The following is a 23,567-nucleotide window of genomic DNA, read 5'->3' as shown; positions in this document are numbered from 1 at the left end:
TACAGTGCATGGAGAGGCAGAAAACAGGGTTTATTTAAAGCCTCCGCCTAAAAAATGTTACAATTACACAATATTACAGAAAATAATATGACTACATAGAACAAAACTAATCTAAATATAAGAATATAAAACTTTTTTGATACTTAACATCAATTATTTAATACGTGAGATTAAATAAAGATAGTGAATCAGTACTTTCTAATACTTTACTTAAAAAATATAAATGTGTTTTTATTCATTTAACAAAATAAGCAAACACGCTTAGATGTTGAATTATGTCTAAACATAAGCAGCTATATTATAATAATTTGATAAAGTCTAAAGTTGGCAGAATTATGGTTTAAATATCTGATTAATTAATAGAAAATGCTATAAATCTGATCAGACATTCAATGCCGATATCATAAGATTCCAATAAAAGTATTGAGGTTTGACAGTCAGCCTTACAAACTATAACTAAGAACAGCTGTGAGTCCTAGTTTTAATAAGTCAGAGTAAAGCAGCAGTGACTAATTCTTGTTGCTCAATGTGAGTTGAAACCTTTCAGCAGGCTGTTGCACCACTGGCCACACCTCAATAGACTATTTCCACAGTGGAGAGTTTATCACGGCAGGAAAGGCTGTGGTGTATAATTAATATCATTAATAATGGATTAAGTCCATGCAGCTGTGCCAGTTCCAGGACCTCGATGTTAAGGGTGTTGGCTCACCGGTCAGTGACCCTCAGAAATGGGAAGGCTCGATCATTAATATTGCATGTCAATATTTCTGAAAAACTCCTATTTATCATCTCACAGCAGGTGTTTTTTGATGGTTATACACCTAAACCATGCACACTCATTTATTTCTGCAGATTGACTCCTCCTCCTTCTGCTCTCACGCTTGTAATATGTGCATGTTGCTTTAAACGCATTTCTGTGTCAATATAATTCTCTCACAAGACTTGGTTATGCAGTGTGAAGTTTAAAAACGAGTCTAATCCACACAGATAAAATGCTTGGCTACCAAACAGTACAGGAACATAATCAATGGGCTTCAGTGTTCGGTTAATCTCTCTCACATGAGTCCAGTAAAGCCTGCAAATGCACAGTAACGACTACAAGTAGACCTGAAGCAGGGATTAGCAACTGTTTACGGCATCCGTAACAATGAGCTTTGGTCTTGAGAAATGTTGAGCTGTGGCTGAGTCCAGTTTACAGAAAGATGAATGGGTGTTTGTCTTGGAGAAAGTTGTGAGAGGAGTACTATTTAAATCACAGATGATGCTGCTAGAGCTCGGTTAGAAGAAACGTATGTCAAATATCGGCATTGATCAGTTTTCTCTTTTTTTTACAATTGATCCAAAACAGTTTTAAATAAGTAAAAAGTGTGTGTACTTACAACAACAGCCATGTCTTCTGCTCTTTAATATCAGCTCTGTTCAGTCTGGAGGGGAAACAAACAGGAACTTGTGATTCTCACGACTCCTGACAAAAAAAAGCAAACTACTGATGTACTGTACTCCACATTAATCCCTTTCCATCCCACCCTCTCTCTGCTATAACAAGGTACTCTGATTGTGCTATATTTAGCTCTTGCCCCATTCCTAGATGGTTTATCAGGACATTTAAGGTCAACAGTCCATTGGTTTTATAATCAAAAGGATCACCCTCAAGGTTTTCTTAAAGTTTAACTCTTGAGTATCATGCTGATAAATTCAATAAGTGTCTATAAATTGAGTATCTATACAGAACCACATGAACCTTAATATTCCCTTAAATCTCCTTTTATATTCAACTAGATCAAACTTGCAGTGTAGGTTTCTTGTTCCATTCTCAGTAAATTTGTGTCAGGAAATGAATCAGCAACAATTTCTCAAGCAAAAAACATTAAACATACATTTACAGCTTCTTAATTGTCAAGATATTTAATAGTAAACTGAATATCTTTGGGTTTTTACATTGGTGGACAAAACAAGCAATCTGAAACATCATATTGGCCTTCAAGACATTCTGATGGGCAGATTTCACTGATTTTAACTATATTTTATCGACCAAATAATTAATTGAGCAAATAATGAGCAGATTGATTAAAAATTAAGATAATTGTTAGTTGCAGCCCTGACTTAATTTATAATATAACACACTTGAGGTGAAAATTATGGTGAAATATGTGATCTCCAACAAATGTTTCATGCATTTAGGTGTCATATTGAGTATCTTTGGAGACATAAACAGTCCATCTGTCTCCTACACATTGAAATTTTGAAGCTAGACTGCTCTCCAAGTGTCATCAATCAGGACAGAGTCTAACATCCTCCACATGCTACTCTCTATCTCGACAGCTGATTCCTAAAGTTCACTGCATCACACAGGTTTCTAACTACTATAACACTGTAAATGCCTCTCTGTAGACTCAATATCTAGAGCAGCAGCACCATGAGTGCTTGTATTTTTAGGAATTTTGGACACAGTGGGAGCTAGAATTAGTCCCATAATGCACCTACTGAGCAAGATTTGACCAACAAGGCTTATAATTAGATTTAACACTCAAATACATCAAGATACAAGAAAGAGAAATTCAGTTTGGGAGTCAAAAGCAGTTAAATATCCACATTTTAAAAAACAATTCATGCCACAGCATCAATGTCCCTGGTTAAAATCATCTCCATCAGCAGCATGAAGGACAACAGTAGGACCCAAAGAAGCTGCAGAGTTTAAGAGTCGTGCAACATCCGAGGCAGAAAAAAAAGGCAGCACCTCAGCAGAGGAGGCCGAGCCTTACCTGGGGCAGATGTGAAGTCGCTGGTGGGGAGTCACAGGGGTCTGTGTGGAGCACGGTGGAGGGGACCTATAATTTGTAGCTCTGGGATTAGTGGCGTCACGACAGATTACACCCAATAGATTTCTTTTTCTTTTCAATCAGCATAAAAGTGGTAGAGGGTGGAGGGTGGGAAGGGGGGGGGGGGGGGGGGGGGCAGAGGGGACGGCGAAAGGTGTTTGGCCAATGGTGAAGGTGCTCACATGACAGAGGCAGGGTTAGGACACATTTCGGATGATGTAATGTTGTAATATATACACACTTTTAGGTAAGAGGCGGTTTAAGTGAGGAACAGGCAGGATTGGAGGGGACGACAGGGAGGGGATTTGGTGGCATTCCTCGGAGACTTGGATGGAGTGAAAAGTGACCATTGTGATCGCTGATTCCCGGTTTTCATTACTGCAACGTGAAAACACTCGGGTCGGGTGGAAGGAGAGGTGGAGCTTTATTCAGTCTGTTTCACATTTTTAGAGGCATAATGGTGGAAAGGTGTTCAGTATGGTTCTGATATCGTCATGCTGATTCATCGTCATGAATCAGCACTTATCTTATATAAAAGGGAATACTGTAGTGTAGCTATTATCTCTGGCAATAGGAATAACTTGATTTAGATAGTCTTTAAATGACAAGTTCAGAATTTTACAAGTATGTCTTAAAGCAGCCTGAATACACAATGACCTCATGGCTACTATTAAATGATGGGAGACATAATCCAGTCTTCCTTCTGTGCAAAAATCCATTAAAGTTTAATTGAAGCTAAAATGAGGTAAGATGCCTTGTTAGACAGAATGAGAAGTTATCCCTAGTTTAGTTTATTTTAGTTTATTTGGATCCCCATAAGCTGTTACCCAGGCAACAGCTACTCTTCCTGGGGTCCATGGGGCCCTAGAAACTGTTTGTAATACACACAGGTGATTGGATGAATCATCTGTCAATCACCATCTATCTCTCCTCTCTGTTGTCACAGCTAAACCAAGCCCAAAGCTGCCAGTAGGTCTAGGATGACGAGGAAGCTACAGGCGTATAACTTGAAGCATGATGGACTCTCATGTGATCTGGTGATCTTGTGAATCCAGCTGCATCATAAGATAATATATGTGCTAAATTCCCCGTTTTCATGGAAGCTGAACAGTAAAACACCTTGTTTAGAGAAAAGGGGGATTTGTAACTGTGGCAAACATCCACTTTATTGACACTACTCATCTTCAGATAAACTTTTAAATATATTTTTGCTCAAAACGGGGACTGTGGTTTCCCCCCCCCCCCCCCCCCATCACTTATATTGTAAGTGCATTATTATCTAGGGATCTTCTAATAGTAACTATGAACAGGAGGAATTAAATTATTACAGCAAGAACATCCTGTTTCAGTGTTCATTTGGGCGTCTGACTGTTGTTTTAAGACTTAAAAATCCATGAACCTATCCTTTAACTTGCTGTAACATTCAGAAATATCACTAATATCAAATATACATCTTTTAAAGGGTGTAATCAAGTGTTATATGTGACTACAAATGTGATGAATTCCTGCCAATATCTCATCAAACAGACATAAACATACCTCATTAATTTAACAACAGACAATATAATAAACGTTCTAGTCACATTCTGCATATTTTGGTTTAGAGGAGGAAGATTCAGCATTAAAGTTTTCTCATTTTTGAAACATAAAACAATCTTAAATAGCCTAGCAATTTCTTAATAGTAGTTTCTTGTAAGCTCTTGAGCTTCCACCACATGCAACAAATACTATAAGATCTTTAAAAAAGTATAAATCTGTTTAACTGAGGAGGAAAGCTTTAACATATACTCAACACTTCCTCTGTTTTCATAAATATGTATTAGCTACACACACACACACACACACACACACACACACACACACACACAAACACACAAGCACCGCCTCCACCTCCACCCTAAGTATTTGGATTTAGACTTAGGTTCATTTATATCAGTAAACACGGACCCTAAACTGATCAGATTAGTTCTCACATACATGTCAGCACAGCAAGCATAACGGCACCGTGCACGTGGCTGTCACCTTGATGGCCGCAAAATGGACTATGTGCACTCTGTGTGTGTGTGTGTGTGCGTGTATTAGGAGCGGAGAGTAAAGGCTTATATAATATAGGAAGTCATTCATCACATAGGAGCCATGGACTCGATCTGTGTGTCTAATCAACTGAGTGAGGTTGAGTAAAAAATCTCTAGATTAATCTGAGTTGAGCAACAGAGACGTGCATGCAAACAAATCAACAAAGAGCCACTAGGTAGTAAATACAGCACGGTACTGTAATCTAATGTTCATGATTTTCCTATAATGACACTTTTCAATATGCTAACAAAATGTGTATAATCTTTTCCTTTATAAATGTTTTGTAAAAGATTGTGATACAAGCCCACAGCAGGGGTGTAAATAAGACTTATGGGGCCCATTCACATCGTATACATTTCTCAACACATACAAATCATTCACTAATTCATTGTATTGTAACTGCTGTTTCTAATAACCCAAGAGTGTCATCCTGAAAGTGCTGATTGTAAAAAGTTTTCATAATTTGTTCCTTTTCTTTTTGTGACATGTTTATCTTTGTTGTATCGCAGAGGCAGTCAGAAGACAAGGGCAGAGAGATAGTTATGGTATGCAGCGAGCGTCCTTGGCTGGGATGAAACCAAACATAGCAGTTATGTGGCAGGCACGTTAACCAATCAGCTACCAGGTTGGTTCATTTGTTCCCTTTTCAAATTCCTTAAAGCAACAACATTTCATTTCATTTGAACAATATGTCTTCCAGTTTGTTTGGGATAATATTACACCTTATTTTTATATTGTATTTTTTGTAGTTTTGTGTATTTCAACCAAACACGTGTTTAAAGGTGCAGTGTGTAGAATTTAGTGGCATCTAGGAGAACAGACTTGGCAGAAATGGAGTATAATATTCATTCAAGTATGTTTTCATAAGTGTATAATGACATGAAAATAAGAATCGTCACAATAAGCCCTTCATATCTACAAAGGGAGCACAGCGCCCGACATGTTGCACCACCGTGTTTCTACAGCAGCCCAGAATGGACAAACCAAAAACAGTGAGCAGGAACAGTCTTTTTCGTGTGTGTGTGTGTGTGTGTGTGTGTTTTCACCCAGTGACAGTCATGGCCAGATGAGCCTCTAGAGCTGAAATGATTAAATGATTAGTTGACTGACAGATTATATTTGATTTTTTTTACAGCACGATACCAAATAATGTATTGGTAGCTTCTCAAAAATGAACATTTGCTAGTTTTTGTAGTTTTTCATGATAGTAAACATATTTGGGTTTCTGCCTGCTAATCATCTGAATATGTTTAACTTTGCTTCAGGTAATATTGATCCGCATATTTCACTGTTTCCAGACATTTCATAAACTGAACAATCAACTGATTTGTAAAGAAAATAATAATCAAACCTATTCATATTGAAAATAACCCGTTAAACACAATTTAATGACAAATCAGGTCAATATTTTAATACCAAGAAGAGGACCAGATGGAGGATTTATTTTACTTCAGTGCTTCAAATTTCTCACATTTGTGATTATTCAGATTTCATAGACCTATATAGAACTATATGCAGTAAACCTGAGCTTTAGGGGCTGCTGGGTGATCCAGCCTTGATGACCGTTCAATTTAAGACTGAAGTCCTGTACATGTTTCCTCTTTACATGTCTCTCCAGGCGGCTTTATGTACATAGACTCATCCAATCAGTCAGTTATTTGGAAGTTAGCCATTTTCCCGTCTCTGACCTGGGAATCATTAACGTCACCAACACACGTTTTCCTCCTGATGCAACGATGAAGGCGCAGGCAGCCGACCAGTAATCTGCTAGATCAGGCCTCATCTGCGTAATAAAGCGATTTGGGGAACAAAATTAGATGGATTGGCCCAACAATGCTACTCTCTGTTCTCTCTATAGCCTGAGCTGTAGGGCCAAGTTCAGGCTTTACAGAGCGAGAAAGAAAGAAAGAAAGAAAGAAAGAGGCGGAGGCACAGGGACAAAGCCATTAAAGAGCCTCAGAGCGTAGAAAAATGTACAGCTCCACCTGCAGCTCACTGTACTGCATGATTAGTGGAGGGAAAGGGAAGTCCTAACACTGGGCAGCATGTGTTTCAGTCACTTCATGGTGCTAAATATCTATTGCTATAGCGTTAAACGTTAAACTGAGAATATTGGGTCAGCCCATCTTTACTGCGGTGGATTTCGTAGCCTTTAACGACCATTAGATGATTTCACATCCTGATCCAGTGTTTGTGACCGATGATCCAGAAACGTTTCCCAACACTAACAGAGCCTTTACTTCATCCATTAATGCTGCTGCTGCTGTTCTGTTAATACCGATCTGGCCGTGGATCAAGTAGGACGACAGTGACGCCATAGTTGTTGGGAATTATTCGACTGCAGCTAGTATGACCCTTAAGGTGAAACACACAAATATACATGATGTGTAATAAAAATAGGACTTTTTACAACTCTAAATAAACAGCTTCCCATTTGAGAAAAGAAAAACACGATATAGTTTCAGGTGGAGTTTCTCAATACACATTCCTGTCAATACTTTCACACTTTTCCACTGATTAAAAGGTGTCAGCATTTAAGAGAATCAGCTTAGTGTACAAGAAAAAAAAACAAAAAAAACTCAAAACCCATCTGATCGGTTTCATCGGGACTGTTCCAAGTATGGTTGAATCAGTTTTAATTGAAAAAGCTGCAGCATAAGTAAAGCATAAGTCAACAACCGCACAGCCTCGCCATCATTTTAATTAAAATATTGCTTATTCCTGATTGGTGCAGGGAGACAGGAAGGTAGTGTGACATCACCTTTTGCCAAAATGGTCCTGCCTACATCAAACCAGTGATAGTTCAGATTAAACAGAAAGAAAAAAAAATCAAAACTCTTGTCCAAAATATAATTTAAAATTAATGATATTTTTTTAGACTTTAAAAGGATATTATGTTCATAAATGATCCCATTGCTAATATTAAGAAGGTTTTCATGGTCTTTAAGTTTGTACAAAAACCCTCAGTTACTGTTTTGACTCAGTTTCCTCTCACTTTCATTTAACCAGGAAGTCACTTTGAGATTAAAATCTTTTGCAAGCAAGTCAGTTAGCAGCATCACACATACAACAGTGGTGAACTGAAGTTAAACCAGAGTGACATAAAAGACACAACATTAAAGAAAAACACTAAATATTTATGTTTTCATACTATTTGTCACTTTCATTTAAAATAATAAAAAAAAAAAAGTCACACTGCCAATGGTTTTATTTTAACATGATGCCGGTTTATTAGGACATTAAAGAGCAGCTTACAATGAGAGGTAATCAACTACCACTGATACAGTTCTTAAATACACCCACACAGTTCACTGTTATAATAATAATAATAATACATCTATGGCTGCGTGTACATGGACGTCACAGCAACACTTTTAACAGGTTGTTTAAAACAGCTGCATGTTGAAGGCACCTTGAGCAGTTTTGAGTGTTCACTGCAGATAAGTGTGCGTTTTGTTTGTTTGATTGAGTAGAGAAATTAAAATAAAACAATAAAGTTTCATTTTCACAAAATAGCTGCATCTGTGGCCCAAAATCGGCCTCACGTCCTAACCTGGTATCAGTTAAATTTCACCTTTCAAGTTTAGAGCAGATACTCCAAACACATTATACTTTAAGTTAATAACCCCCAACCTTAAGAGCACCTTTCATACTTTAGTATAATAATCAAGTCTGTAACAACTGACCTCTGAAAGTAAATATCTGTTATCACAGCAGAAAATATGCTGCTAAGAACTCCAACCATGTTTAACATGTTTAAAACTCAATAAGTTAACAAGTGTTTTAATTCAGGCAATAAAGTTATTATCCCCATGGTGATACAGAACATTTCCTCATATGAGATAATGCAGATACATTTTATCACACACCCCAAAAATACATTAGCACTTATTTATTACAATCCTTTTATATCCTTGATCAGCTGATTCACTGTCCAAATGTGTTTAACTCACATTGTTTGTTATCAAAAGGTTTCTGAGGACGTCACCATGTTGAGGTATTTCACACGTCATTAATCCCCCTCCTCTCATTGGCCGCCAGCTATGACATCGTTGGGCCAGTACTCGTCCTGCATGTAGTGGTTGGAGGCGGCGAAGCTGGGCTTGTGTGGCGCCTCGTTGTCTCTCATTCTGTTCTGCAGCTCCTGCTCCCACTCGCCCTCCACCAGCTTGTAGAGGTCGAGGGCGGCTCGAGCGTCCTCCACCGAGCAGTGACCTTGCTTCCCAACCTGAGTGGAGAGAGAGAGAGACGCAGACGGGGTTAGCGTGTTTCACAACGACTCAAACTGCCTTCACATACTCAACACGGTACACAAAAACACAGATATGCCTGTAATTATACATTTTAGTAACTATGTCTTCAGATTGTCTTCAGTTTTGTTCCCAAAGCAGCCCAACCAACAGTGTAGAAGGATGATGAACCATTAAAAAGCAAAAATCACAGGCAGAGAAAACTCCAACCTTTAATATAAATGTTAACAAACAATCAGCTGGTGTAACAAAAAGATTTTTTGGTAGAGACTTCATATTTAATTATTTACCAACTACTTTATTATTTACTAACATGTACTGAGCAGGACAGTCACAGTTTAAAATATAAACATATCACTGCTCTCTGGTGGACAAACAATGGTGAAACATTTTTTTACATTAGAGCACACTTTAATTTATCTACTAAACTATCTTTAAAAATGATCTAATGCAATTTTTTGGTACTTTTCAGCCAACATATATGTTACTATGATGTCAATCAATAAAATTGGCCATGACTTTGTATCAGTTAGTCTATTAGTAATATTACCCATTTTATTTATTTGTTTTCTTAAACCCACACAGGCAGTGGAAACACTTAAAGTAGGAATGAAAAAAACCCCAAAGGCCCAAAACGTACAAAGACATTTTTTTGTGTATTTGTATTTTTAAATCAAAATCTAATCATGTTTTCTTTCTCTATAAAACTAAATATGACTTGTGTGTACTGATGTAGGCTTGAACCAATAAAATATCAAAACATCCACCCATCAATCAACCACAGATTAGATTAATGATGAAACGTCCACTTTTCAACATTCAAATGAGTTTCCTCCCAACGTTACGCCCTGCCTGCATCCTGCTTTACTCCATAATATGTCACAATACCCAAATCAGTTATCTTGAAATGCTGTTTCATCTTGACCTTAATGCTACTTTCAACAAAAGTTTATGACTACTGACGTTTTTTGTTGCAGGAAAATGATTAAAATGGCTTAAGTCATGCTGCTGTTTTATTCTGAGAGACTGAGAAACTCTTTATGTGTGTTTATGTTACAAAATTTCAGTTTTTAAGTTCCTTGACCCACTGCCAATATTATGTTTGGTCCGTTACCGGCAAGTCGATAAATAAACATTTAAGCTCATTTAAATGAACAGCTGCCTACAAAAAAAAACAAAAAAGCCCAAACAATTTTAAATTTCTAGACAAACACATTCAATGTGTAAAGGGCTGAAGATGTCTCACCTGTATCTTCCTGTTCAGCAGCTTGTTGGCGAGGATCTTGAGAGAGGGGCAACGTTCTCTGGGGAATCCCGCCAGCCGACTGAGGAAGCGTGTGGTGCTGGTGTCCCTGACCATGTGGACTGGATGGAGCATGTCCAACGCGTCAAAGTCGTTGTAGATCGAGTGTCCCACGACCACTTTGCCCTCCAGTATACCGAGGACCTGCGTGACAGAGGACGCACCAGATGCAGATAAGAATGGAGATAAAACTTGAGCAGGAAGTTGAGTTTAATGTTTGACTGAATTTAAACCCGTTTGTTTTTTCTCAACTACTGAATTGTGTATTTTCTATGTAGATAATATGTTTGGATTGCAGACAAATGAGACATTTGATGATGTCATCTTGGGCTTTTTCACCATTTTCTGACCTTTTATGTACCAAACAACTTATCAATTTAAATCAAAATGAACAGATGAATAGATAATGAAAATAATCAAATCTGGTCCACAACAGCTCAAGATGAAGGTCATGCATGAATAAATAGATGACATGGATCTTCATTTTAAAGTTTGATTACAATCCACGTGATTAAACACACTTTACACCAATTATATTATTTCTAAATGGTGTGACAAAAATGTTTTAAAATGAGAAAGTGGAAAACACAACAGCAGATGAAGTGAAGTGGGCCTCACCTCCTCTCTGGCTTGAGCGAAGGGCGTGGCGTTGCGTAGGTGATGCCTCCGGATGCCGCTCCAGCGAGTCCTGAAGTCTGTGACGACCTGACACGGCCGAATGTACTTATCGTAGAGGACGTTGCCATGGTAATCCAGGATGCTGCAGCGGGCCAGCTCGCTGCAGCGCCCGCCGGGCCCCGTCCCCACCATCTCGCAGTCCAACGCCACCACCATGGTCCGGCACGAGCTGAGGCACGGAGAACTTCTGCCGCTGGCTGGAGGACTGGTCTCAGAGCAGAACCCGCTGTCCACCTCCCAGCAGTCTGTGAGGGCGCCCACCAGACTGTGCTGGTCCACTTTAGAAACACAAAGTCCAGGTTTCGACACGTCAGCGCTCTTATTTTCAGAGTTCAGGGTGTTTTCCGATTTCGTCTTTTTGATCAGTTTATTTGTATCCAGCGGTTCGTTGTGGCTGTCGGTTCTTTTCCTCTTCATGTCAGCAATCGTGATCCTCTGCTGACGTTTCTTCTTGGCTCTGGCGCTCTCCATGGCGCGCATCATCATCCTTTTTTTGCACAAATATCGGTAATTGCTGAGAAGCCCCCATGAAGAGACTTTATTCCTTCTTGACGCCTCAGCCATCAGAAACCGACGAAACTTGCCTAGTAGTCATTTCTAAAAAGGAAATGAAACAATTAATATTAGGAAAGAAATTCAGTAAATGATCCCTACTTTAAAAGGTTTATTTGTCTAAATCTTAAACATTCACTCTGAAATAAGATAGTATTGTACCTTTAGTCACCACAAAACCACAGTGATTAGCTCACTGTATGTGTTTGTAGAGATGTGTCAGTTTACACAGACAGCAGATAACACTAATAACAAAGTAATCCACTCCTGAAATCAATCAATCTATTACTCAGGAAATATATAAATGGTGTGTGTAGAATTTAAGAGACATAGAGCAAGAGACTTCTTCTCTTAACCTTTTAATAAGCTGCTTTTATTTAGGTCTTTTTTTTTTTTAAAACAGATCTTTAACTGTTCATTTCTTATGCAGATTCCAAAAAAGCTGCAACATACAGATCACTGTCCAGTGAATAAAATCCTGAGAAAATAAAAAGGCGAAAAGTCATTTTACTATTATTTTAGCCCGAAAAGTAGGACGTTGATGATTATTGTGATAATAGTGTTTACTGTGATTATTTTACCTACCGATTTGATACCAAACATCCCTGTGTGTGTGTGTGTGTGTGTGTCATGTTAGAGTAATACACAAAAAATACAATTTATTATGAGATATGGCTGGTTAATATGAAAGAAATAAAATAAAATCTCAATTTATGACTAAATAGCTTGATATCAATATTGCAGGAATGACTATTGGTGCCTTTCATAAAATATTTACACAATGCAATTTTGATAAATAATCATCAGTAATGTGGATATAATGACTAATTAGTTTAAAGAGAGATAACAGAACAGCTACAACAGTTTGAAGTTCACAAAATTTACATAATTTTTACTATAATGTAGCTTTTTAAATCAAGAAGAGACTAAACTTATCACATTATTATGATATCTGGTCTCATATACAATATATATTATAGATGTTGCTCAGCCTTATTATGAGAACACGAGCTAAATAAAACACAATGACTCTGACATTATGTACAATGTTAAGAAATACTATACTATATCATATTTCTATTATATAACAGCCGATAAGATTAGACAGCAGAGGCAGAAATACCTGTGAGTGTACCACCAGGTGATTGACAGCAACACATTTCAACAGACTCTCCTGTTACTGTGTTAAGAGTCTCTTCTTGATCTCATTCACGTAACAGTCAACTTATATAACTCATAAATATATTAAAAGTCGATTATGAAAGTCTGGGAAACATCAGATGGGAATTATTCAGTTTTTTTTGTGTTTGAAAAATAAAACACAAAAGGCACCAAACTCCATTCAAAATACTGTCAATTTAATGTTCCTTTGATAGTCGCTAGATATTAAACTTCTCATAAAACGTTACTAATGATTATTTGTCATTATTATTATTAGACTCTAGTAGTCAATTTAAAAGTTTAACTGTGTGTACAACAAACTAAAAAGCTCAATAGCTGGCTAAACTACACACGTGCCTTATTTGGAAAAGGCCGAGATGAGCATCAGCCATCAGGGATGAACCAAATGTCATTATAAAAACATACAATTATTCTACTAAATACTTGTTTTACAGATTTTAAATGTATGCCGAATTTAATAATGGCACATAATGATCCAGTAAACGTGGTTGACCACGTTGTATATTGTGTTGAACTCAGTCAAAAACCATATTAATTATAAATGCACAATATTTCCATTGAGGTTTTGTAGCATGGTGTTTGAGTAAAACGATACTAGCAGAATAAAGCCTCCCTAAAGACACTAAACATCCTCCATTAAATAAAACATCACATCACATAAAAGCTAAGAGTCTAACTTGTTTATGAATAGTGTCAAAAATCAGAAGAAAACAACAGAAATAGGAAAATATTGAGTATTTTTGGGACATTACCTGCTGGTCTGAAGCACCACGTGGACTCTCTGAGACTTGCCTGGACGTGTTTGTTAGAGCTCTTCTCTGATTGGCTGATTCAGACCTATGAGGAGGAAGTGTTGAACTGTTACATACCAACAGAGGCGTCCCCTGCAGGCCTGGAGAGGAACTGCACCACTGTGTCACTACAATTTAATTTAATGATTAGATCGTTTTTAATAAGGTGAATTATCAGCTATACATTACAAATCTTTTAAGGTTCATTTTCCTGTAATCCAAAGGCTGTATAAAATATTATTACCTGTTTAAAATCTTTATGTAACTCCCCTTACTTTGTTTAGTTGTTTTTCTACTTTTACTATACATTATTTTCTACAAACTGAAAGATGAATATTGTGATATTTTGTATTCTATATGTCAGTAAAGGAGGAAAGAAAGTTTGTACAGGAAATAAGATGTTCAACTCAAATTGAAAATTGACTTAAAAGTAGTACATTTATAGTATTTTATTTAAACTTTCTAAAAATGTTTTTGTGCAGCTGATACATGTTTTTGTTGTGTTTGACTCTTATCTACTTTAAAAAAAAAACATTCAAAAATAGAGTGCTTATAAATATTTGTTCTCCATCAACAAAAAGCATATAAACTAAAAAAAAATACTATTTCTGCTCTCTGAAAGCTTCATTAAGGATCAATCACCAGTTCATTAATGACCGATGAGATATTCAAATCCAAAATTATGTATAGAGACTAATTATGACGGGATACTCTGAAATGCCTGAATAAGTACAGTATGTAAGGGTTAAATAGTGACAGTAAATGTCATCATCCACCTGACCCAGTTTATATGACCTCGTTAAAATAATTACATTTATTAGTCAATTGACAGTAAATTTGCTGTCACCAATTTTCGATTACCTGCTGCAGCTGATTTCAAATGGCTGCAGGTTAAAGCTTTTAAAGCAGTGATCTCCTACCCTGCATATTTTTAGGTTAATCTCCTCACTCTAACACACCTGATTCTAATGATTAGCTCTTCATCAAGCAGCTGAAGCTCTTCAAGTTTGCTAACGAGTTAATTATTAGACTCAGGTGTGTTGGGGAGAATGGGGAGATAGCTAAAGCATGCAGGGCAGGAGCTCTCCAGGAGCAGAGTTTGAGACTAGTGGTGTAGAAAAAGGAAATAAATAATAAAAGGACAGTAAACGTCAAACATCCAAATTACCCAATTTAGGATATATACACGGGTCGACTGAGCAAGAAAACCTGCTGACTCCACCCACCCAAGGAGATACAGAACCCCCCCCCCCCCCCCCCCAAATAAGATCTAAAGAGACTGTGGAGAGCAGTAACCTCTCGAGCACCACAGGCAGCAACTTTGTGCTGTTCTTAATGTCCAAATTTATTTATTATGTCTGTTTATTTATTTATTGCTGAATAGCTACAAACCTACTTTCATTATGTTTTAAAAGTGACAATGAAGATCTATATCTATCTTTATATGATGCTAAAAATTTAAATTGGTCAAACAGAAAATTAGTGAGTCATGAATTTCGGATTATCTGCACCCTATTTCAAATGGCTGTAAGTTGAAGCCTCTAAAATATACACATTTTCTGCTTGTCCCTGTTTTATATCTGATTATCTTTCAAACTCTTTAGTTTTTGTTCACTATTTTCTGACATTTTATAAACAAAAGTAATTATCAGTGACTCAAAAACAGACTAATCCATAAAGAAAACATTGTTAGCTGCAGCCTCATACATTATCAAAATTCAGGAACTACTGCAGATGTATTTATACAATGATCCAGTTTACTGTATATAGTATTTTATCCTATTCTTGTCCTATTTATTGTTGATTGTACTTATTAATACACTTTCACCCTTCTGCTTCTTCTCTTTTTCACTCTACTGCTGTCAATTTCAATTTCTCCCAAGGGGGAATCAATCATTTCTCACTGAAATAAAAAAGGAACATCTTAATTAGCAAATTTTTGAATTAAAGTTTTAAACTGAGGCTAGCAAGGGTTAGATAAAGTGCGATAATGACGGTGTGATAAAAGAATTTACTTCATGAATGAGATCATACAGTTTTTGGTTTTGTGGGCCTTTTTATTTCACAATCCTTCCAAATGTACAAAAACAAAGACGTGTTACAAAAACGACAAAAAAAAAAAGGAAAAAAAAAAAGAGGAATTCACCATAAACCATTAACCCCCCTGTGATGTGATGACAACAAAACCAAAAAAAAAGCGACAGATGATGGCGACTGGAGACTGGTCTCAAAACCAAAGTGCATCAGCCTGAGGTGTAGTAGACAGACCAGGGGAAATAAAAATCTCAATTGTCAAAAAGCTTGCCCCCTCCCCCCCTTCCCTAAAAATTTGTTTTTGTTTTTAAACATCGGGCAGGCCCTGGCCACCACCTCTCCTCCTCCAACTCCTTTCCACAGTAATCCCAGAGCGGCGGAGGACCTAAAAAGGGAGGGCCGCGTCTTTTTCGACTTGGCTTCAGAGCATTCGGTAGTTCACTAAGAGAGTGGAATATAATTTAGTTCTTTCTCTGCATGGATCCCCTCCCCCCAACCGCCCCCCAAATCCTCCTCCTGTTGCAGGCTGGGGTGGGGCAGGGGGGGAAGCTGAGTTCCAAATTTTGAGCATTTATAGCTCTGGCCTGTCAGGCCTGTCGTTCTTCTTCTTCTTCTTCTTGGATTCCTCCTGCACCACCAAGGGGTTGGTCGCCTCCCTCTTCAGGTAGGAGATGAAGTCGCTCACCTCGCGACCTCCCTGGAACGACAGAGAGAGAGATAAAGAGAGAGAGGGGGTGGTGAGATTTAGGAGGGTCCAAACATAAAAATAAACTTTGTTTTACTGATCTTTCGAGCCGATACTGACCTCGTATTTCTTTGGGTTCATCTTACGTCCGGCTGGAACGAAGAAGATTGTGGGGAAACTGGAAAAGTAAAAATAAAAGGTTGAGATTAATAAAAAAATATCATGTGCTTAGTATATCATATGAGACGAAAGCCCCTCCTTTTAACCCACAAACACCCTCAGTATCTTCTACTGTTAGCCTGATATCTGATGACCTCTCCTAATGTGATCCAGAATAAACAACAAGGGAAATATTTCATTTTCTTAAAAACATTTGTGTGCAGCTGATAAATGTTTTTATAGTGTTTGATCCAAATTTACTCAGAAAATACTGTTACATTCTTCACATTTTCTGTATAAAAGCTGAAGAATAAACTCTCTGAAAGCTTCATTAAGGATTAATCTAGCTGTTTATCTGTGACTTATGTCTTATTCGTGATTTTTGCTAGTGAGACACTAATGATGCAGGGAGACTGTGAATGGTCTGAATATGAACAGTGTGTGAGGGTTAATTAAATCTATTATCAGTGTCCTGTGACTTGAACTTAATGCGAGCAGCAGGAAGCCAGTGCTGAGAAATGAAGAAGCCTTTTTTGGCTGCTTTAAGAGCAGATGTGCTGCTGCTGCAGTTCAGTGAATAAATCCAGTGAAAACATTTAAAATCCGCTCTGCATCAAAGCAAATCTCCACTGAAGCACTCTGATGATATTTAGTGTAATATTTCAATTCAAAATATTTATCTATCTAAGTAATAAATTCCTCTAAACATAACCTTGGAGGCCCGGAGGGACCACACGTTACTACATTTAGTCACGACTCACCCGCTGACTTCATATGGAGATGGCACGTCGTTGGCTGTGGCGTCCATCTTGGCGATGACGATGTTGGGATCGCCGGCGAGCTTTAGAGAGCAAAGGAGAATAAAGTGTGAGCTGTTTGCCAACTTAGAGACTTCCACCTCCATGAGGAAGTACAAACAAGCTCCACAATAGTCAAACGACTGACTGCACACTTATTGTAAGCTTTAAATTAACACTTTGCTTCTTTAGTTAAGGTAATCCAAAATACTCTTATAACCTCTATTATCATCTAAATGTTGAAAAGAGTTGGTCCCCTCACCTTTTCTCCCAGCTCGTTGTATTTGGGCTCCAGGTTCTTGCAGTGTCCGCACCACGGAGCGTAAAACTCAACCAGGGCGTCTTTGCTGTCGTCGTTGACGATGGCGTCGAAGTTCTCGGCGACCAAGACCTGCCGACACAGACGGACATCACAAGTTCAAGTCGCTGTGGATTAATGAGTAGCTTCTACTGAACTTTGACTATTTCTCTGGAGACGGGCCACTAAGACTTTTAACAGTCGTGTTAAAAAATTGACTACATTTGAAATCAGAGAAGTTTGTGTGGGATGTAAAAGAAACACTGCATCTGATTTGAGCTTGTTTTCTTGCTTAAGTTGATATTTTTTTTAGTAATTTTAATTCTAGTGCACTTATTTAACAATCAGACCAAGCAGTTAGCATTTTAGCATGATTTAAACCAGTCACTGGAGAATCAGAAAGATGAGAATATACAGCACAAGACTTTGGTCAAAGTATTCAATTAATTGCTTTTACAACTCCTAACCAATCCACATATAACTGTCTAACTCCTAAATAGATTTTACAATGACTAATACTAAACTCAACTGAAGAATTATGAAGGATTTGAATAAATATGCACAAATATTTCAGTCTGTAGAACTATGGAGCGTAAGTGAGTGTGAACAGGACGCATATGTGGGAAAAAAAGTAAGAGCAACACCCAAAAACATTTCCTCTGGATATGAAAACATCAGAGTGACGTTTCACTTCATCTCACCTTGACGGGTCCGTCGTTGTTCTCGGGGATGGGCTCAGATTTGAGGTAACGCTTCAACTTGCCATCAAAGTAGTCCTGCAGGAAACGCTCCAGAGCTTTTCCATCGCGACTGTTTTTAAGAACAAAAGAAAAAACATGTAAGAGACATTGAAGTCATCAGCAGAGAAATTATAAAATCATCATCATCAGGTTTTATACTAGTGTACGTTTTAATGCTTTTGTGTTCATCTCATCTACAGATCTGTGCAGCTAAGCATCTAAAAACATCATCTACATCCTGTCACATCAGCTGTGGGTCACATAATGCAACATTTTAACATTTTTCTGGAAGCAAAACTGAAGCTGCACCTCACACTCATACAGTTAAAAACCCTTAACAGTAACTTCCTACACCGTGGCACTTATGTAGAACTATAACCTCTGTTCATTCCAGCTTTCTTTTAAAGTCAACGAGCAACTTCTACTTACGAGAACTCCTCGCTCATGACGAATTTGTCTCCCTTGGCGGTGCGGATGGCGACCACGGGCAGTTCTCCCGAGCTGCCGTCCAGGCCGAACTCGGACAGATCGTGTCCGAACATGTTCTTGTTGGCTACGGCGAAGTTCAGCTTCTTGCCCTGATCCAGGAAGCTCTTAGCCACCTTCATCACCCTGGAAAAATGTGAAGTTTGGTTTATTTAAAAATGTCTCCCATCCTTTTAAAAAATAGCATAAAAAAGGTATGAAAAGGTTAATTTATGTAACGTAAAGCGGACTATGACTATGAGAGAAGCAGAGCAGAAAAAAGTTCACTCCAGTATATGAGGAACAGAAAGTGAAAGACAAATGTTGCTTTCATTCCTATTATGTTTGTTAGAGCCTGACGCAGCGAGTCCCATGGGTATAAAAACCACAGCAACAATCTGAGGTTTGGGGGTGGGGCGGTTTGAGTGACTCACCTGTTCCTCCAGTAGTTGGAGCCCTTGGGATTTTTGTCATAATCGACATCGTAATAAGCCACCAGCAGATCTTTTCCCTTCAGCTGGTCTTTGTTGTCGTCTGTCATATGGGGGCAGATTCCAAAGCTGAGGGGAGGAAAGGAAGAGAAAATGGGTTACAGTGTGAAACAATCCACAGAACAACAAGTGAAAACTTTAAGTTTGTTTATAGGTTGATATCTGATCAATCTCCATAAAATCAGATTGGTTGAATCATGTAGACGAACTGGAACATGACACACACAAACGGGTGGAGCAGGGAAAGTAAAACAAGATGCAGCCGAGCATAAACTAACTGGGAGACTTCAGACATGAAAACTCTCCTCACATGACTGTTGATGAGAAAGCTGGTAAACCACATGCAGAGACATGCGCACAAACACTGTGAACTTTTACAGTTTCGTTTTTTTTTTTAATCAGAACTTGAAGGTGTTAATAAAACTAAATGAACTTAAATTGGGTGGGGCACGAGTGGGGAAAAGACACAAAGGAAACCGCATGCTAATCTTAACTTCACACTTACAACCAAGAGACCCAAGTGATATTTTTGTTGAGAACTTTGGTACACTAAATATAAAAATGACTAAGTTTATGGCTGCCATAGTGCTGCCAGATCAACTCCAAAGATAGTTGACATGATTCAGATCCACTACAATGATCAGGAGAGACAGTATCTGTCTGTCTCTTCATCATGCTCCGAAAAATCTGTAAATCACATAAGTGTGATCTTTCTACTCAACATAATAGAGACAGTTATCAAAGTAGCCTCCAAACCGTAATGCATTTGTTAATGACATGTTCAAAATATCACCAATTACAGCCAAAATGATCATATGACCATCATCCACACTCCCAGCATTGAGCAAGAGCTGCATGTGTTAGCAGAGCAGACTCGTCACCTCCTACACAAAGTCCTGTTGGCTCTGAGCCAGACCTGTAAATATGTACCGTTACCAGGACAGAAGATGTTACCTCTGCCAACTAGAGCAACTTGTGCAGCTGTATTGTGCTGCTTAAATGTCATGATCCATCATCTCTGCTTGGGGGGGGGGGGGGAAGAAGTACTGAACGTGAAGTGACGGGCAACGGGTGGAGAAAAATCAAATACTTACATGTTGTCCTGGATGAACTTCTTGATTTTATTGCTGGTGTATTTGTCCTCGCTGTATTTGACGGAGCTGTCCTCGAATTTGTTGTTGAGTCTTGCTGGGCGGAACAGGACGACTCCCCTGTGAACCAACAACAAAAAAAAAAGAAAAGGTCACTTAATAAGCACTTGGAAGAATCTGCTGAACTAACCTCATCATTTATGTGAGGAAGATGATTTTTTTTAATTAGGTGAAATGTAGAAAGGAGCCACTCACTCTCCGTCGATGCCGTGACTCTGGAGCAGAGCCTCGGAGTTGGTGTGGGCGAAGCGGTAGTTGTCCCTCAGGGCGCTAGCTGCCTTCAGGAACTCTGCCTGTGCTGTGCTCTTCTCATCAGCAAAGAATCCTGGGAAAAAAAAGAGATGAATCATGCTCAGATCAGGATGCAGTAACCTCTGTGTCATTGTTTCCAAACTTCAATGACTCTACCTGCCAAAAAAACTAGATCACAAGATATGCAGTTGATATTCTGCCAACGTGGCTACAAGGGAGCTTCCTGCACTTTCATAATGATTAAAGATTTTTTTGATTTCAGGTTTAACAACATGCACCTCAGCTACTTTCACTGCAGGAGGAGGAAGTGACCGAAAATTATTTTAAAAATCAGTAACTCACCGACAACACTTGCGTCGTGGTCTCCGGTGTATTTCGCCAACTCTGCATCGGACTTGAGCTCTACAGAAGCGGGGCCAGCCTGCTTCTTAAGGAAGCTGACGATCCCATCTACAGAGAGCAAAGAGGAAAGCAGAAGAGCAACAGAAAGAGAGAGTGAGACAGAGAAGGAAGAAGAGTCATAAAACACAGAGATGACCATGTGTTAATCTAAATATGAAGACATGAGCGGTATTTTTTTAACATGTGTAACAAACAAAAAAATCACAAACCTGCAGTTCTGGGACCATCATAGGGACCAGCTTCTTCTCCGTCCCTAAAGATCTTCAGGGTCGGGTAACCGCTGACGCCATATTTGCTGCAAGTGTTGCTGTTGGATGTGCAGTCAACCTGAGAGGAAAGGAAAAAAAACAAAAGGAGAATCGTTCATATCTGAGTAGGTGCAGAGTGCAACAGGACACAGTACAGAAAACTACACATACGTGGACAAAGTTAAATGAACTGGATTATGCAATACCTTGGCCAGAGAGACGATGCCTTTCAGACGTGTAGCTGCTGCCTCGTACTCAGGTGCTAACCGTTTACAATGGCCACACCTATAGGGCAGATGATATGGAGCACAAGTTACACTTCAGCTTTGTGTTCAGGTTTCAGTTCAGCAAAAAGAAAAAACTTCAAAAGAGATATATCGACTTCCTACAGTGAAATATGACACTGCAGATACATTTTGACTGCAGAGTAAGTTTAACTCTTAAGTGGGAAATGATTTACTTTTCTCAGCTTATAATTATTTGTATATCTCATTGCTTTGGTGTTTTGATTTATGTCAAGTGGCTGCTGTAATGCTTTAATTTCCCATTGAGATTGATAAAGTTATCTATGTATTTGCATATATATTTTTATTCCACTTTAAATCTGTGCAATAACAATATCAAACTCAGTTATATTATCTTTCAACACCAATATTACTCATGTACATGGTGTTACTATTACTATATTTTTTACTACTATTGTTTTTATTTCTTTTGTACTTATTTATTATTATTTATTCTTTTTATTGATGCTCTTCACTTTGCTGCTGCAATAATGTAAATTTCCCCATTGTGGGACTAATAAAAGAATATCTTATCTTATATCTTATCTATAGGCAATAGAGTTGTTTGTGTTTTGCACAAGACTATAAGTGGAGTTTTGAAATAAGTTATTATAAATTAAATTTTCCAATTGGAGTGGAGCATCTTATTTCCTGCTTAAAAAAAACTTGATTATAAAAGATTTGATTAAAAACAAAACCCAAAACAGTTCAGTACCAAAACAGCTGACTTGTAGCTTCTTGTGTTCACTTTCCACCCCTTTAGTGACATATAAAAATGCAAATATCAAAATATTGATCTTGCTGTTTGTAGAAGAAATGTAAAATAAAAATAGAAACACAAATAAACTAAGAAAGGGGGGAGAGGGGGGGCAAAATACATATTTTAAACAGGCATTAATATCTAATGCAGTCGTTGGATTGAACTGTGAAAACAAAAAAGGTAAGTTTGCTTTTATAAATGTAGTCAGTAAAATTAAAAAAGATGTGTAATGTATAGGAAATTCAAATTTGAGTCATCTCCTAGTTACTCAAACAACACTTATAATAAGTATGACTGCTGATTAGATACATATTACTCCAAACAATGTAAAATAATGTAGAAATATGTCCTTAAAACACAAGTTTAGGAACAGGATGAAAGGTTTTACAGCAGCATCCTGGTTCACTTCCATTCAAGTTTGGCACATTGAAAAAACTACGTCACTCTTCCCCTCGGACCAATCAGAGGTGGACACCAAAACTTGACCGACCAATCAGAGCGTTACAACGACGAAAAAGAACACGCCCCCCAACTTCCTCATATTAACCTCATTCGTGCATAAAGGTGCTTTCCAGTGAAAAAATTACACAACAGCGGGTTAAAAACACAATAAATATGACAAATAGTGTTAAGTTTATATCATTTTATGTTTATTATCAAACTGCAGCCGCTTTTAAAGCAATAAATCCTTCACTGCAGCTAAGTAATGCTAACTTAACGTTTTGGTCAGCAGCCAATTCAAGCTAGCGTCGTTTTTTTTATCGTCCAAATAACTCAAATACTACATTGACAAAAAGACTCACCATGGTGCAAAAAACTCCACAAGAACCATATCGTGGTCTCCAATCTTGCTATCGAAGTCATCGTCCGTGTAGTCAAGCACATCACTGGCCTGAGAGAAGCCGGCGAGCGCGGCCAGAAAGATCAGCCTCAGCATGGCTCACCGCGGCTTGGGGTTGAATAAAAGTATCCCTCTTGTTTTGGTTAAACTGATGAAAAGTGGGTTTAAACTTGCAGAGCTTGAGACAGTTGCAACCCTCCTCTCTCTCTACCTCTCTATCCCTCTATCTGTGTGTCTCTTCCACGCAACCCCCGAGGACGACAGGGCCAAGAAAATATGCAGGCGAGCCGATAGAGAAAGAGAAAGAGA

At 38.2% G+C, this 23,567-nt stretch overlaps 2 protein-coding genes across 2 annotated transcripts; both read right to left on the bottom strand.

Moving 5' to 3' along the window:
* Positions 1-8,100: 8,100 nt before the first annotated feature.
* Positions 8,101-13,653, bottom strand: isg20 (interferon stimulated exonuclease gene). Its single transcript, XM_053319209.1, has 4 exons — positions 13,613-13,653; positions 11,067-11,723; positions 10,392-10,592; positions 8,101-9,123 (listed from the first exon to the last, which is right to left on the bottom strand). Exons 2-4 carry the CDS (start codon positions 11,688-11,690, stop codon positions 8,923-8,925), a joined length of 1,026 nt encoding a protein of 341 aa, XP_053175184.1. The 5' UTR covers positions 11,691-11,723; positions 13,613-13,653; the 3' UTR covers positions 8,101-8,922.
* Positions 13,654-15,687: 2,034 nt separating this feature from the next.
* Positions 15,688-23,567, bottom strand: pdia3 (protein disulfide isomerase family A, member 3). The gene is made up of 13 exons (XM_053318761.1): positions 23,221-23,567; positions 21,580-21,658; positions 21,335-21,452; positions 21,066-21,173; positions 20,667-20,796; positions 20,415-20,531; positions 19,264-19,389; positions 18,794-18,976; positions 18,326-18,434; positions 17,589-17,717; positions 17,291-17,370; positions 16,491-16,548; positions 15,688-16,382 (listed from the first exon to the last, which is right to left on the bottom strand). The coding sequence occupies exons 1-13, from the start codon at positions 23,352-23,354 to the stop codon at positions 16,257-16,259; spliced, it is 1,497 nt and encodes a 498-aa protein (XP_053174736.1). The 5' UTR covers positions 23,355-23,567; the 3' UTR covers positions 15,688-16,256.

The sequence above is a fragment of the Scomber japonicus genome, chromosome 5 (genome assembly GCF_027409825.1).
Source record: "Scomber japonicus isolate fScoJap1 chromosome 5, fScoJap1.pri, whole genome shotgun sequence".
Taxonomy (NCBI): Eukaryota; Metazoa; Chordata; class Actinopteri; order Scombriformes; family Scombridae; genus Scomber; species Scomber japonicus.
The sequence above is the reverse complement of the archived record's forward strand: the minus strand, read 5'-3'. Positions and strand labels throughout refer to the sequence as shown.